Below are 15,056 nucleotides of genomic sequence, written 5' to 3'. Positions count from 1 at the left end.
AGGGCTCCGAAGCTGAAGAACACACAGGCAGTGGGCAAACTGTTGGCAACTCAAGGTGAGGAGCTCACGCAGGCTGCAAGCTGCTGGCGGCTGTGGTCAAAGGACTCACGCCAGTCTGCAGACAACTTGAGACTGACTGAAGGGGTACCAGGTATCAGAACCTGGATGCGGGAGGGTGCCAGAGGCTTCCTGATCATGTCAGAGCATGCATCTGGAGCTCGGGTGGCCAGTGGTTTGGACTGAGGCTGTGGAAATGCTGGAGCCGAATCCATGGACATTCGATGTCTTGGGCGTGGGGTGGGGGAACCTCTTTTGCTTCTCTTTCTCTGGCTATAAGGGGCACTGGGCATTTTTTGCTGATAGCTAATTGGTAGACTAAAGGAAATGTTGTGTAATATTACATTTTCTGTTTAATTACATGACAATAATCTTGAATGGAACAACAACCTGAATTAGAATAGCAACTTCTGCATGTCTAAGGTAGCTGAAAGCAACACAAAGCATTCTCACATCAGCGTTATTAAATATATTTTGCACCAGTCACTATAAGGAATTCCAAAGGTAAATGATAAATGTGGATCAATATAAGAAGGTTTTAAGAATTTTAAAGAGAGCACTTCAAAGGTTAGGGACTTAGCAACCAAAATAATATGTCTCCAGTGGTATGGTTAAATTTGTGATGGCCAAGAGGCCAGAACTAATAGATGGTGGAGAAGATGAAAGATACAGGGAGAGATGAAGCCAGAGGATAACATTGTCTCCCGATAGCAGGTCATTTTAGTAACCTATCCTTTCTTACCCCTCCAGCTCGAGATTAACCTGATCGCAGAATCCCTTGATGAGTTCCCATTTCTCTTCGGTATTTAGAGGGTTGGTAGCTTTGTCTTTAAAAGAGAATCACACAACATAATTAGAAGAAACTCTGTGTTCACAAAACACCATTGAGCTTCACAGCAGATGCCCACTAAGTCCTTCTGTGGTGTTACTTTTATTTCAGATCTGAAGGACTTTGGTCTTTGTGTGATGGATCAAATCTAATTCAGGTTGACAGTGTAATCATCCAAAATCTGCAGAATCAACATTCCCAAATAATTCTGCAAGAAACCCAGGAGAGAAGCAAAAAAAAGAGCCCAAAAATGAGGTGCAGACTGAGGTCTAATTCGGTGGGTGTAGAGTAGTATGATTTGTATGTCGACAGATAATTAGCGGTGATTTGATTATTTGGATTGAGAGGCCGAGGGAATAGTGCAGAGATATTTAAATTTAATTTTAACTCATGACTTGAGACAAGTTCCCTGGTTCCTGGCAGACTTGGTCATCTGATCCCAAGCTCATCTGGTTTGTAGTACATCAGAGGATAAGTGAAGCTAGCATCGTTCATGGCATCAGGAGACGAGGGCAAGATAAGGAGAAGTATAATTTTTCCTACTTATTTCCAGGCTTTCTCCCAATATGGAACTGGATTCCTTGCTGCACCAGTGGAGAAACTTCCTAGTACTCCTTTCATGATATCTTAGTTTCCAAGAAGAAAACAACTTGCATTCACAACTTTAAAATGTCTCAGAATCTTTAATAGCCAATGAAGTACCTTCCAATTTGCAGTTACAATCAATTGTTTTAGTACTTTAGGTGAAAGATATGCACTGAACAGCTCTTCTATAAAAGAGAACCTTTGGCAACCACCTGAATGTACAGAGCTAGGTTTAATGCCTCGTCCAATGCTTCATGTAGCAATCCATCAATACCACAAGAGCCTCCAGATTATAAATAGTTCTGTGACCTTACAAACTTTATCGAGAAGTGAGAATCCTACCAACAGAACTGTGTCATGTGGAGTAGAGGAGGGCCAGTGTCAGGCATCCAAAGAAGTAGATCATTAACATAGGCTCCCAGTGGCCAGCAGCACCTGGTGTTGGATTTCCTTCATCTCTGAAGCTTTCTGGCACAACCTCTGCTACCCTGTCTTTGTGGCAGATTTTATTCCAGAAATGATGATTCAGAGTGAGATCTTTACTGGTTGATTTATAAATTTGGATTCAGTCTAATCTTGAATATATTTAAAAGTTGTGTCATCAAAAAAATTTTAAAAATACATGACTGAAAATGCTACAAGCAGTATCAGCAGAAAGTGGAAACAGTTTTGACCTGAAACAGTAACTGTTTTGTTTTCCACAATTACTGACTGAAGGACCAAATGTTTCTAGCATTTTCTGTTTCGAATTTGTGCAGATCACCATCGTCACACTCACACTCTGAGAGCTTTGGATAGAACGTTCTTACAATAAGAACATCACATAAATGAATGCATTTTTAAAAAATGTGTACACTTCTGCACACACACAAACCAGCCGTTTCCCCAACAAACCAAACATATTGCTGAAGTGGGGGAGGGATTACTTTATGTCACACTGGGGGGGGGGGGGTGGGGGGGCACACTGCCTGTCTTGTGACTTTCCACATGACTTTCTGAAGTGCCATTTTCAGCAATTCACTCATTTTCAAACCTCAAAACCACCCAATTTTCAAATTAAGCATATCAGCTTTGTAGAACTGCCTCCTGGTAACCTGATTGTCATACAATGAAGCACCCACTCAGTTAGGGGAGCAGATTAACCAAGAAGCCAAGTCAGGAAGTCCATCTATGTATGGAACAGACCAGTCTGAACTGAAAGATCAACTGAAGAGCTATAAAATGTATTATTATTATTATTAAGAAAGTGCATTTTTTGAAAGAATTGTATTGGAAAAGCAGAAGTTATGATTTTTACTTATTTGCAGGAAGTTCATTGAACACTATGTCAGTACTAGACTAACTACCGATTCACATCATGGTGTAGCTCACTAACTTTTTTTGTTTTGGTGTTCAGCTGTGGCTCAGTGAGATCACAAAAATGCTTTGTGTATTTTTTTTATTAAAAAAACCTAGCAGATTGTTCGACTTTCATGATGAAAACAGAAAATACTCCAAACATTCAAGTCAGGCAGCATCTTTGGAAATAATGCGATTTGCCATTTAACCCTCTCTAACCGGTTCTGTGCTGCCATTTCAAGACCACTGAATTGTCCTGGAAAATGTTTATTGTCCAACCAATGTCACCAAAGGAAAAAAAATACATCTTGTTATTGATTTCAGTTGTTTACAGGAGACTCCCATGGCCAAAATTACTGTTGCCCCCTCCCTTCCTGCATTAGATATAAATGAATAAACTTCAAAAGTACTTAATTGGATACAAACCCCTCTGGACCAATATCAGAATAGAATTATCCTTTAGGTTCATCAGGTAGATTTGTACCAGTGTGTGAAGGGCACTTAAGGAACAGAGAGGGTGGCAGGCAGCAACCTTCTTGCACTTGGGCAACGATGGGAATGAATGAGGCACTAGCATGTTATTTTGTTTATTAGAAATTCACAAAATAGCCACATTTATGTTGGAAAGAAGTGGGAAAGGAAAGAGAAAGGAGGGGGGTCCTTCCAGCGGGATCTGCACTCAATCGGCCGCAACCAGCGTCAGAACCCTTAACCAGGGAAACGGCAGGCCTACCCCCGGGACCCTCAACCTCCCCGGGACCCTCAACCTCCCCGGGACCCTCAACCTCCCCGGGACCCTCAACCTCCCCGGGACCCTCAACCTCCCCGGGACCCTCAACCTCCCCGGGACCCTCAACCTCCCCGGGACCCTCAACCTCCCCGGGACCCTCAACCTCCCCGGGACCCTCAACCTCCCCGGGACCCTCAACCTCCCCGGGACCCTCAACCTCCCCGGGACCCTCAACCTCCCCGGGACCCTCAACCTCCCCGGGACCCTCAACCTCCCCGGGACCCTCAACCTCCCCGGGACCCTCAACCTCCCCGGGACCCTCAACCTCCCCGGGACCCTCAACCTCCCCGGGACCCTCAACCTCCCCGGGACCCTCAACCTCCCCGGGACCCTCAACCTCCCCGGGACCCTCAACCTCCCCGGGACCCTCAACCTCCCCGGGACCCTCAACCTCCCCGGGACCCTCAACCTCCCCGGGACCTTCAACCCCCCCCCCCCGACCCTTCTTCTTCATCTCCCACCCCTCCCCCGGACCTTCCTTCCTCATCCTCTCCGGGGACCCTCCTTCCTCATTCTCCCATCGGGGACCCTCCTTCCTCATTCTCCCATCGGGGACCCTCCTTCCTCATTCTCCCATCGGGGACCCTCCTTCCTCATTCTCCCATCGGGGACCCTCCTTCCTCAACTTCCCCCCCCCCCTCCCCGGGACCCTCCTTACTCCTCTCATTCCCTCCTCCCCCCCCCCCCCCGGGACCCTCCTTATTCCCTCTTCCCCCCCCCCCCCCCCACCACGCCAGTGTAAGGGCGGACCTGTCTCCGGACCCACACTCACTCAGCCACGACTCCAATGTCTCCCCTTCCTCCTCCGCTGCCGCCATCTCCCGGGCCGCTCCCCGGCTCCTCCCCAAAACAAGTCGCACCGCCCCCTGCAACACACTGACCCGGGGGGTGGGGGGTTCGGCCCATTTTCATGATCTGACTGTTTCCGAGATCTCACCCAGGATCTACCGCCCCCCCCCCCCCCTCTTCTTCATACCCGAAACTGATCCCATCCTCAAGGGCTTCATCCTCAAGGGCTTCATCCCCGGGCCCTACCCCATCCCCTTGAATTGCAGCCCAGGATTGGACCCCGTCCCTAGACGCCTTCCCCCAGGGCATGTGTCCACACGGAGTCCAGCTCGTGTCCTATTCACTGCTGGGGTCCTAAGCCAGGATATGCCGCCAGGTTGTTCCATGCCAAGGGTTCTGACACCTTCACCCAGCAGAGCGTCAGATTCGCCTCTTGGGCTTGCATCGTCGGGCATGCTTCTCCCCTTTCTGACTCCAGCTCCAGGTTCCCTTTCCAAGGCTGCCCATTCCACACCCACTCGGAATCTTACCACCACTCCAGCTCCGAGCAGAAGGTGCCAGTGTCCATAAATTCTTTTCACACAGACTTGTTAACAGAGTGAGATTTAATCCAGTGGGGTTTCTGCAGACTATGTGGACGTGCACAGACGCCTGCCCTTGCCCCAAGTAAACAATGTCTTCCTACACACAAATCTGTTCCTTTCTGCCTCTTGCCTTATTCAACCTACTTCATAGGCCAAGCACCCTCCCTCCCACGCACCCCCCCCCCCCTTCATTATCAACTTGTCCTTTGTGCCAGGAGCCCCCACGGTCAGTGCACCCCCAACCTGTGGCCCTTCCTTCCGTGTTCCGTGTTCCTATCCACCAGCAGCCACCAAATCAAGTCAGTCTGCATGAGAGTACCCCAAAAATAACAGGAGCAGGACACAGAACCCTCCAACCTGCCCCTATCATTCCATAATATCGCAGCCTTCACTCTTCCGCGCGATCCCCAAATCCTTAAATATTTATCTAGTTCAACTTTAAATATATCCAGCGATCCGGCCTTCACCCGATCTTTCGCTGTATTTAAATATCCGCTACGGCGGATCCCCCACGGGGGATTCTCAGTGCGGTGCAAAGCCGCCGCCCGGGAGCTGACGTCACTTCCGCCCCGCAAGGGGCGGGGGGAAAGGGGGAACTGATGCTCTCAATATCTCCGAATACTGGCGTTACAGAACTGTGGGCTTTTATTTACATTAAACTTGAAGGTCATCCTGTGCTGTGACCCAGGTTTTTTGGGGAGGGGTTATGGTGTTGGAGCCTTTATACAGCGTGGAGGGCGGAGCCAGATTAATGAGCGTACAGCAGTTCGCCACATCCACCCCTTATTTTTTATTTTGTCCAGCGGGGTGACGTGGGGCACAAAGTTTTACAGGTCTGCCCAGTGGCCTGGTCTTCCGTTGTGACCTGCAGCGAGTCGGTTGCTCTGCTGTCGCTGGGGCTGGATCCCCAGTGCTGTGTTGACCTGCTGGAGGTGGAACAATTCACCTGGAGCGACCGGGGCGGGAGCTCGGGTGGTATGTTATGAGAGGGGAGGGTACTGTTTGGTGGGTGTGCTCTTCGGGTGCTTTTGCACACACAAGATCCCGGATGATTGCAAGGAAATTCCTTGCAACCGTCCGGGTAGGCCACGTACGCATGTTGGGGGTTCTCATGGAGGAGCTGGTCCCTTTTGACCAGTAGGTCAGTTGTATGGTCCCTCTTCTGCTTCCGTAGCAGGACTGACCCTGCGGACGTCAACCAGGGTGGTCCCTGATGTGGACTTACTGGGGAAGGAGAAAATTCAAGTGTGAGAGACAGGCAGGCCTCTGGACTTGAGGGCAAGGAGGATGGCCTTCGACACAGCAGCCTTCTCCCTCTCTATCTGCCGTTCCCTCGGGGGTTATAACTAGTGGTCCTGCTGGTGGCGATATCTGTGACCAGCAGATATTGGCATAGCTCATTGCTCATGAATGAGGACCCCCCCCCCCCCACTGGAGGTTTGATGGGTACCCAAATAGGGTGAACAAGTTGTGCAGTGCCCAGATGACTGGTGGTGGTGGTCATGTCTGGGGAGGGGATGGCAAAGGGGAAAAGTAATTTCTCATTGATGACCATGAGGAAATACACGTTGCATTCGATGGAGGGAAGGGGGGCATTGAAATCGATGCTCAGGCATTCAAAAGACCATGTGGCTTTTACCAAGTGTACCCTATCTGGTTGGTAGAAGTGTGGTATAGAGTACAGGAGATTACAAGATTTGACAGTGGAAAAATCTTGTGACACTGGGGTGGGAAAGGTCATTGTGGAGGGTTTTGAGGTGGTCTATCTGGGCATCGGCTCATGTCCCTCAGGACGGGGCATCTGAGCACTTGTTAAGCATCCCTGGTCAATACAGGATATCGTAGTTATAGGTGGAGAGTTCGATCTTCCACCTCAAAATTTTTATCATTTTTTATCTTACCCTGCTATTTATTGTTAAACATGAATGCCAGAGCTCGTTGGCCTGTGAGCAGGGTAAAACTTCTGCCAGCCGCGTAATGCCTCCAGTGCCGTACCACCTCAACTATTGCCTGAGCCTCCCTCTTGATGGAAGAGTGTCAGATTTCAGGGTCCTGGAGGGTACCGGACAAAAAGCCACTGGCCGCCCTGCCTGGTTCAGGGTGGTGGCCAGGGCGAAATTGGACGCATTACTCTGAACCTGAAACGGGGCAGATTCATCCACCGCATAAGTTGTGGCTATCGCGGTCTTCTTTTGTGTAACTGACAGCTGCCCGGACCTCTCTTGTCAGGGAGAAGGATGTGTACTTGATAAGGGAGCAGGCTTTATCTGCATAATTAAGCACCCACAGGCTGTGGGGAAGGGGGAGCTATAGCAGTGGCACATGTGGTCAGGGTCGATAACTCCATTCACCACAACACAGCCAAGGATCGCCAGGCACATAGTGCGGAAAACACATTTATCTCTGTGTAGGTGAGGTTCAAGCATTTGGCAGTTGAGAGGAAATTCTGGAGGTTGGTGTCGTGATCTTGCAGGTCGTGCTCATGGATTGTGATGATATCCAGGTAGGGGAAGGTGGCGTGCAGGTCATTTTGGTCCACCATTCGGTCCATCTCCCGCTGGAAAATGGAGACACCGTTGGTAACACCAAAGGGGGACCTGACAAAATGGTAGAGGTGGCCATCTGCTTTGAAGGTGGTCCTCCAGATGTGGGGCTAGTGGTAAGTGGATGTCAGGTCAATTGTGGAATACACATGATATTGGGCAATGAGAGGGAGGAAGTATGCATCCAGCTGTGTACAGTGGTTAACAATCTAACTATAATTAATCACCATTCTGTGTTTTTCCCCACCCCTGACCACCACCACTTGGGCTCTCCACGGGCTGGTACTGGGATCTATGATTCCCTCATTCAGGAGTCGCCGGACCTCCGCTTTAATAAATACCATGTCCCCTTCACTGTTTCGTCTGTTTTTTGTAGTGACTGGCTTACAGTCAGGGATGAGGTTCACGAACAGTGGTGGGGGATCGATACGGAAAGTAGAGAGGTCGTGTGTCGGTTGGTCTGGCGGTGGGGGAGGGGGAGCAGATGAATTGTGGATTGCCGACCGTGAGGGGGAGGAGGGGACTGTTGTACTACATTGCAACACTCTGGAGGTGGCACTGAAAGTCCAACCCCAGCAGCACTGGTTCGCAGAACTGTGGCATGATGAAGTGTTTGAAGTCCCAGTAAGTCAGCGTCACAGTGGTGTAGCTGCGGATCTTGGTTGAGTGGGTCTTTGAGGCCAGACTGACTTTATAACTTACTGGTTTTGCTTGAAGGGTGTAATGCTGCACCGTATCGGGGTGAATAAAACTTTCTGTGCTCCTGCTATTGAAGAGGCATTTTGTCACCTGATCATTGATTGAGATGTCCATCATGGACCAGGAGAGTTGACGTGGGCTGTTTTGGTCCAGTACCATAGAGGCCAGTCTCGATTTGTTAGCTGGCCTGTGTTGATTCATAGTCTGGGAGCATAATGGCGGCACCCATAGGGCGATGTGGTTATCCCCAGAAGTTGGTGGCGTCCAAGATGGTGGCGCCTGTGTCACAGCGTGGTCATCCCTGGAGGCTGACAGTGACCAAGAAGGTGGCTCCCATGCTGTGCACACAGCTGTACTGCGAATGGAAGGTGATTGCGATTGACATACCTTTGAGTAGTGTGAAAAAAATGGTTGAAGATGATTAAACTAGCACCATTCTGTGAAAGGTGATGGAATGTGAAATATGTAGATTAGAGCTTGAGAATAGCACTAGTTAGTGGGCCTCTTTCTTATCAGAATCCTCAAGGATGAAGGAATCTGGTTCAGACTGATACAGTGACCTAGGGTACCCCATAGTCACTACTGCACTTGCTTAATAAAGACATGAATATTAACAGGACCCCCCCCCCCCCCCCCCCAAGGATGGGACTGCCGAATTAACATAATGATGAGGGAAGGACTGTGTAGTATCTGCAGGGATGGAAGGGAAAATGAAGGTGTGGTGATGTTGAGCGTGGGACTGTACAAAAGATTGATGATTCTGGACCTCCAGTGTGTCTTTGGACTGAGAGACACCCGGCTCTGCAGACCCGAAATAAAGCTGAACCTGTTCTCCAAGACTTTGTCTCCGGAGTAGTGATTGTGAACACTTTATATTTCACAAGCTTGGGGGCTTGTCTGGGATTGCAGCTCCCACTGCTTGGCGACTGGCTATCGAAGAACGAGAAGGTGCACCCCACTGATTTCAGTGGTATCCGATTTCCTTGCTTACCATCAGCAGTTTGAGCTGACAGGACAGCAGTTTGAGCGGACAGGAGACTCTGGAGAACAGGACAAAGGGGAACTCCGGTAGGAGGAGTGGAACAGGACGCAGGGGAACTCCGGTAGGAGGAGTGGAACAGGACGCAGGGGAACTCCGGTAGGAGGAGTGGAACAGGACGCAGGGGAACTCCGGTAGGAGGAGTGGTTCGGTTCGGTCGGGGAACTCTCATGCACGAGACCCGGGTAAGAAAATTGACTATTAAGTATTACTCTGGCGACCAGGATAGTCTGTCAGGACTGTGTGATCTGACAGGGAGAAAAATGGGTAATCAGTGTACCAGGACTGATGAGTCCCAAGAGAAGGAGGGACCCCAGAGTGGGGGTCCCGGGGCTGACATTCCACCAGATACTCTGTTGGGGTGGATGTTAGGAAACTGGGGTCAGGGAAGGACCCAGGGGAAAACTAAGGAAACTATGATAAAGTTTTATTATTACAAATGGCCTCAGAGTCCGATTCTGGGATCCTCAGTTTGGTGGCCACAACTGGGGTCAGATGAAGATTGGATATGTCAAAAATTAAATGTGTTTGTGAATACAAGAACCCCTTTTGATCGGGAAGAGTCAGATTATGCAGCGTGTTGGATCCGAGTGACTGAGTTGTTTAAGGTCACCACGAAAAATGAAGAGGTAGTTACTCCCCCTTGGGAGTGTGGTTCCCCCTCTCCCATATTGTCTGCAATGTTAATGCCTTCATGGGTAAACGTAACATTTGGAGCATTCAGGATCTTTTCTAGTCTCGTCTGCCTTAGCGAAGTCATTGTAAATGCTGTCGAGCTCACAAATGCTACAATACTCTGTTGTTAATACCGTCAGGCCATGTCCCATTACTATGTGTGCCACCTTTTGTAGAATCTTTGCTACTCCCGCTGCAAGTCTCGTACATCGTGGGTGTCTGTCTTCTGTCGGGTCTAGTGTGATACTCACATACATGAGCACACATCTTCCACCCCCTTTTTTCTGAAAAAGAACACCATCAATTGTGTGTGCTTTTTCAGAAACATCCAAAAAGAAAGGTAGTTTATAATTTGGAATCGCCAAATCTATAGCTGTTGTAAGAGCTTGCTTCAATAGAATAAAACTCATCTCAGCCTGTGCAGTCCAATCAAGTGTAGCTCCCAGATTCCTCATCCCCTGCTCATTCACCAAAGTTCGCAGTGGATGTGCCAACTCACCATATGATGGGATAAACTGCCTACTATAACCTGACAAACCCAAAAACGAAAGCATTTCCTTAACTGTCTTTGGTTTTGGATGATGTAGTATCGCTGTTCGATGTGCAGGAGAAATCCCTGTGCCTTTCGCTGAGACCATTCTCCCTAAAAAGGTGACCACCTGTCTGCAGCATTGCAGCTTTGAGCGAGAGACTTTAAAGCCTGCCTTGAACAGCTGCACTAGCAGGAGACGTGTGGCCTCCAAACGGGAAGCATGATCAGGTGCTGCTAATAGGATGTCATCTACATACTGGATCAGAACTACCCCACCTGGCAGTGCTAGGCCCCCCCCAGCTGTTCTTTCAACACCTGATTGAAAATCCCTGGAGATAAGATAAAGCCCTGCGGAAGCCTAGTATACCGCAACTTTCTACCTCTATACGTGAACGAAAACACATCTCTTAATGGTTCTGCCAGCGGCAAGCAAAAGAAAGCATTCGCTAAATCTATGCAAGAGAACCACTTGTGGTTAGGGGTTAAAGCAGTCATGGCAGTATATGGGTTTGGTACTGGAACTGTGGGTGTTCGCACAATACCATTGATGCGCCTTAAGTCATGGGCCATCCGATATTTGCCCGTGTCCTGTTTCGGAACAGGTAAGATGGGTGTATTCCAACTAGAACGCGAATGTTCCAACACCCCTGAATACATAAGGCCATCAATGGTATCTGCCAAACCTTTCTCAGCTTCAGGTTTGTGGGGATACTGCATCTGCCAAATAGGGGTGTAATCTGACAGTTCGAAGGTTATGGGATCAACCTGCTGACAACAACCCACATCTGCTGATCCCACTGACCACAGGTTCTCAGGGAGAGAATCTAGCACAGGGGCCGAGTCGGGGTGATCCATCTTCTCTCTACCATGAAAGCGTTCAATCTGTCTATGCTCAAGGAGGACTTGATCATATGTCGGGGACAAAATTCTGTATGCCTGACCAGATGAGGAGAACTACACTGTCGGTATTTGGGTATCAGACCAGTCACCAAGGGACATCAAGTTCCGACACATCGGTCCCAAATCTTTTGCCTGGTGAGTAGTGCCAATTGCAAGGGTGACATGAGGAATGGCCTCACCTGCCACCTCATACCATTCCAGCTGTTCAGATGTCAGTGCCACCGCAGCGGCCACTCCCTCCTTTCCTACCACTATGTAGTCCGAATTAATTTCCCATAGCATGCCCTCTACCTCTTCATAAAAGAGATTTCATCCCCATCCCTATCGTAAAAGAGGGTCATATGGGGGGGGGGTCCGAGGGAGGGGTATACGGGTGTAACGTCTGGATCCACGGCTTCCATTGATTATAAAGCTTTAGCAGCCCTCTCTTTTGTGGGTCCTCCGGTTCCAACAGCCCCCAGTAAATGTCAGCCCATTGTCCCTCAGACGCGGATCCTCCAGCTGCCGCCAACAACATCTGAGAACCGGAATGAAGTGTAGTTACTGAACAGTTCATAGAATATCCATTTGGAAAGGTGACCTCTATTCCGCTGGGTCCACAAAGGATCGATGCTCCGCACCTGACCAACAGGTCTCTGCCCAAAAGATTGGTAGGGCACCTGGCTGACAAAATGTATTGATGTGTAAAAGTCTGTCCCGCCACAGAAGTGACTAGTTGTGTAGAAAACGGCAGATTTTCTGGTGTACCCGAGAACCCTATCAGCTGGACGCAAGAGGATGATGTTTTATCTTGAAACTCAGCGCCAGTGAGTGTTGAAAATCTGGCTCCCGTATCCACTAAAAAGGATACTTCCATGTCCATTACTTTAATCTGCAGGAAAGGGTCTGCCAACCTAGCCTGCTCGTGGGTGCTCGGGCTCCGTCACTGTGGGCAATATTGCTCCTCCTCTGTCAGCAAAGGGAATTGTCTCTTCGGAGCTAGAGCCGCATAGGGTGCCTGATGTACCGGGGGTGGCACTGACGATCTCTGGGGCTGGACCCAATGCTCATTTTGTGGTGGTCCATATCCCCTTCCCCCAGTGTCCCGAGGATCCCAAGCTAGGGGGCAGTCTCTCTTCCAGTGTCCTGGCTGACCACATACAAAACATACGGCTGGTTGCATTCGTGGAGCACCCCGACCTCTCCCTCTTACTCGGAATCCCCCCATTGGACCTCCCGTTCTGCCCACATAGGTGGGACCCGGTGCCAATTCATATTATTCCCTTGTGGTGGCTGCGGTGGCTGCTGAATCATCTGGTTCGTACCCTTTGAGGAAATCTTTTTTGCCTCGTTTGCCTTTTTCCTAGCCTCTTCCAATTGAAGCTTAAGGAGTTGCACTTGTGCCGACTCCGTAGTTTGTTTGTCCTCCTTTTGCTTAGCCCTGTAACGTTTCATGTGATGGGTCAAATGTTTTTCCCATTGCTCACTCGAGCAGCCAGGAATATCAGGGTTATTCTCTAATGCCTCCCTAACTACAGCTGGCAGTCCACTCATTACTGCAGCCCTAAAGAGTGTAGTCTGCAAGGGATCTGTGGCTGGGTGTACTCCTGCTTTATCCGTCCAACTCTCCTTACACTGACTCAAAAAAGTCGAGATCTCCTCATCCTCCTTTATGGAAAAGGTCAGGGACTGCATGACACCGGGGGGAACGGGGAACTTATCTCTCATTGCCCCTCCTACTGCCGTAGCATGGTTAGCAAATGGCTCGGCATCGAGGCACCTAGTGATTCCTGCGATCATTTCTACCTGCTGCATCTCCCACAGCCCAAGCTGTTTACCCAATAATGCTCTCCAATCCCCTATGGCTATCTTATGTCCCATCGTATATTGGCAGAACTTTCCCATCCACGCTCCACCTCCCTCAGTCGGAGGTGGCATTTTGTCCAAAATACAGTTCATGTCGGTGAATGAGAAGGGTTGATACCTTTCCCCAATTTGCGGACGCTAATAAATTAGCGGCATCTGTCTATACCTTTCTGAAAGCCGTACTTCCTCCCTGTCCCGCAACGCATATCCCAAAGGGGAGCGAGGGTTATCCTGACCCTGTCTTCTGTATGTGATCATGCTTCCCCTGATCGTGACTGGCTGTTCCTCCTCTTCACTCTCAACACTCACACTAGCTATTTCATTTTCCTCGTTCTGCTCTCTCTCCCGCTCCCATCTGACACTCGCTGGGTCATTTCCCTTCCTATTCTCTTCTTGTCCCAGCTCTCTCTCATCTGTTTTTCCCAAGCACCTACTATTTTCCCTTACTGCACATATATCGTTCTGTATTTCGTGCACCCATTCCATTGTTTCCTCCACTCTCTCCTGCGCAACTCTCTTAAGTCTCTCCTTCGCCTCATGTAGTTCTGGACCTGTTAACTCAGTGACATTCACTATTCCCTCACTTATCTGCATCGTTGGCATCTGGGGAATAGGATAAGGTGGTGGCCATGCCTCTGGTAACTTTGGATATAGCGGGGCTGACGGCTTAACCTCCCCCGTATTCTCCTTAGTGATATGGGATCCCTTTTTAATATCATGTTGAAGGTTCGCTTCCATGCAAGCCAATGTCATAATGTGTAAATCTGCCCTTCTCTGTTCCTTCACTTCTTTCTGTTGTTTAAGCCTTCTTCTATTCCATATAGATCCTTGTCCCTTTGCCTCATGTTCCTGTACCTCCTTGGCTGCTTCCCTCTCTGCTTCTCCTAAGTACAGTACCAGCCGGATTTTTTCAAACCCTCGTGGTACCTTCCCCTGACTCTGCAGCTCTTTCCATATCTGTTCGTACCGTGCCATAGCCTGTACCTCCTCTCCCTTCGGTAATCCTCCCAGTAATTGATTCCTTGTTTTTTCCCACTGTCGGTTTACAGATGGGGGAACTCCTCTGTCTTCCCCGAGCTCTTGCCCTACATCCCTATTTACTCCTTCCATCTCCGTTCCGATCTTTACCCTTTAGACTTCGTACTTCACTGGGTCTCTCCCCTGGTAGGATTTTGACACCCTGCAATTTACTTCGACCCTTCCCACGTTATTATAAACACCAGCGGCACACTATACACAATCCTTAAACAAATACTTATTATAAACTATTATGATACACTATACGATTCTTAAACAGATACTTATACACTATAGAAACAAATAACTATAACACAATACACCTTCTACAAATACTGATTATACACTACTATGGTACACGATCCTTAATCAAATACTTATTACACACTATAGAACCAAATAACCATCACAATACACCTTATTCTAATTGGCCAAGTGTCTAAACCTATCTCTCGAGATCGCTACGAGGGGACTCCAACCCCGTTCTACTAGGGGGACTCCAACCCCGTTCTACTAGGGGGACTCCAACCCCGTTCTACTAGGGGGACTCCAACCCCGTTCTACTAGGGGGACTCCAACCCCGTTCTACTAGGGGGACTCCAACCCCGTTCTACTAGGGGGACTCCAACCCCGTTCTACTAGGGGGACTCCAACCCCGTTCTACTAGGGGGACTCCAACCCCGTTCTACTAGGGGGACTCCAACCCCGTTCTACTAGGGGGACTCCAACCCCGTTCTACTAGGGGGACTCCAACCCCGTTCTACTAGGGGGACTCCAACCCCGTTCTACTAGGGGGACTCCAACCCCGTTCTACTAGGGGGACTCCAACCCCGT

At 49.2% G+C, this 15,056-nt stretch overlaps 1 protein-coding gene across 5 annotated transcripts in view; it reads right to left on the bottom strand.

Annotated features, from left to right (window-relative positions):
• LOC138747266 (ADP-ribosylation factor-binding protein GGA1-like) overlaps window positions 1-5,496 on the bottom strand; it is a 28,745-nt gene extending 23,249 nt beyond the window's left edge. For 3 of the 5 annotated variants that reach the window (XM_069906332.1, XM_069906335.1, XM_069906333.1), the window contains exons 1-2: window positions 4,372-4,434; window positions 800-884 (exon numbers count right to left, since the gene is read on the bottom strand). In XM_069906332.1, coding sequence (XP_069762433.1) covers window positions 800-884; window positions 4,372-4,417 — 131 coding nt within the window. In that variant the 5' untranslated portion in view covers window positions 4,418-4,434. Of the gene's footprint in view, window positions 1-799; window positions 885-4,371; window positions 4,435-4,918; window positions 5,067-5,439 lie in introns of those variants that run through there. The other 2 variants (XM_069906334.1, XM_069906336.1) reach the window with 2 other exon arrangements.
• Window positions 5,497-15,056: the final 9,560 nt, after the last annotated feature.

Source organism: Narcine bancroftii, chromosome 12 (genome assembly GCF_036971445.1).
Source record: "Narcine bancroftii isolate sNarBan1 chromosome 12, sNarBan1.hap1, whole genome shotgun sequence".
Classification (NCBI taxonomy): domain Eukaryota; kingdom Metazoa; phylum Chordata; class Chondrichthyes; order Torpediniformes; family Narcinidae; genus Narcine; species Narcine bancroftii.
Note: the sequence above shows the minus strand (reverse complement) of the source record. Positions and strands in the feature narration are given on the sequence as shown.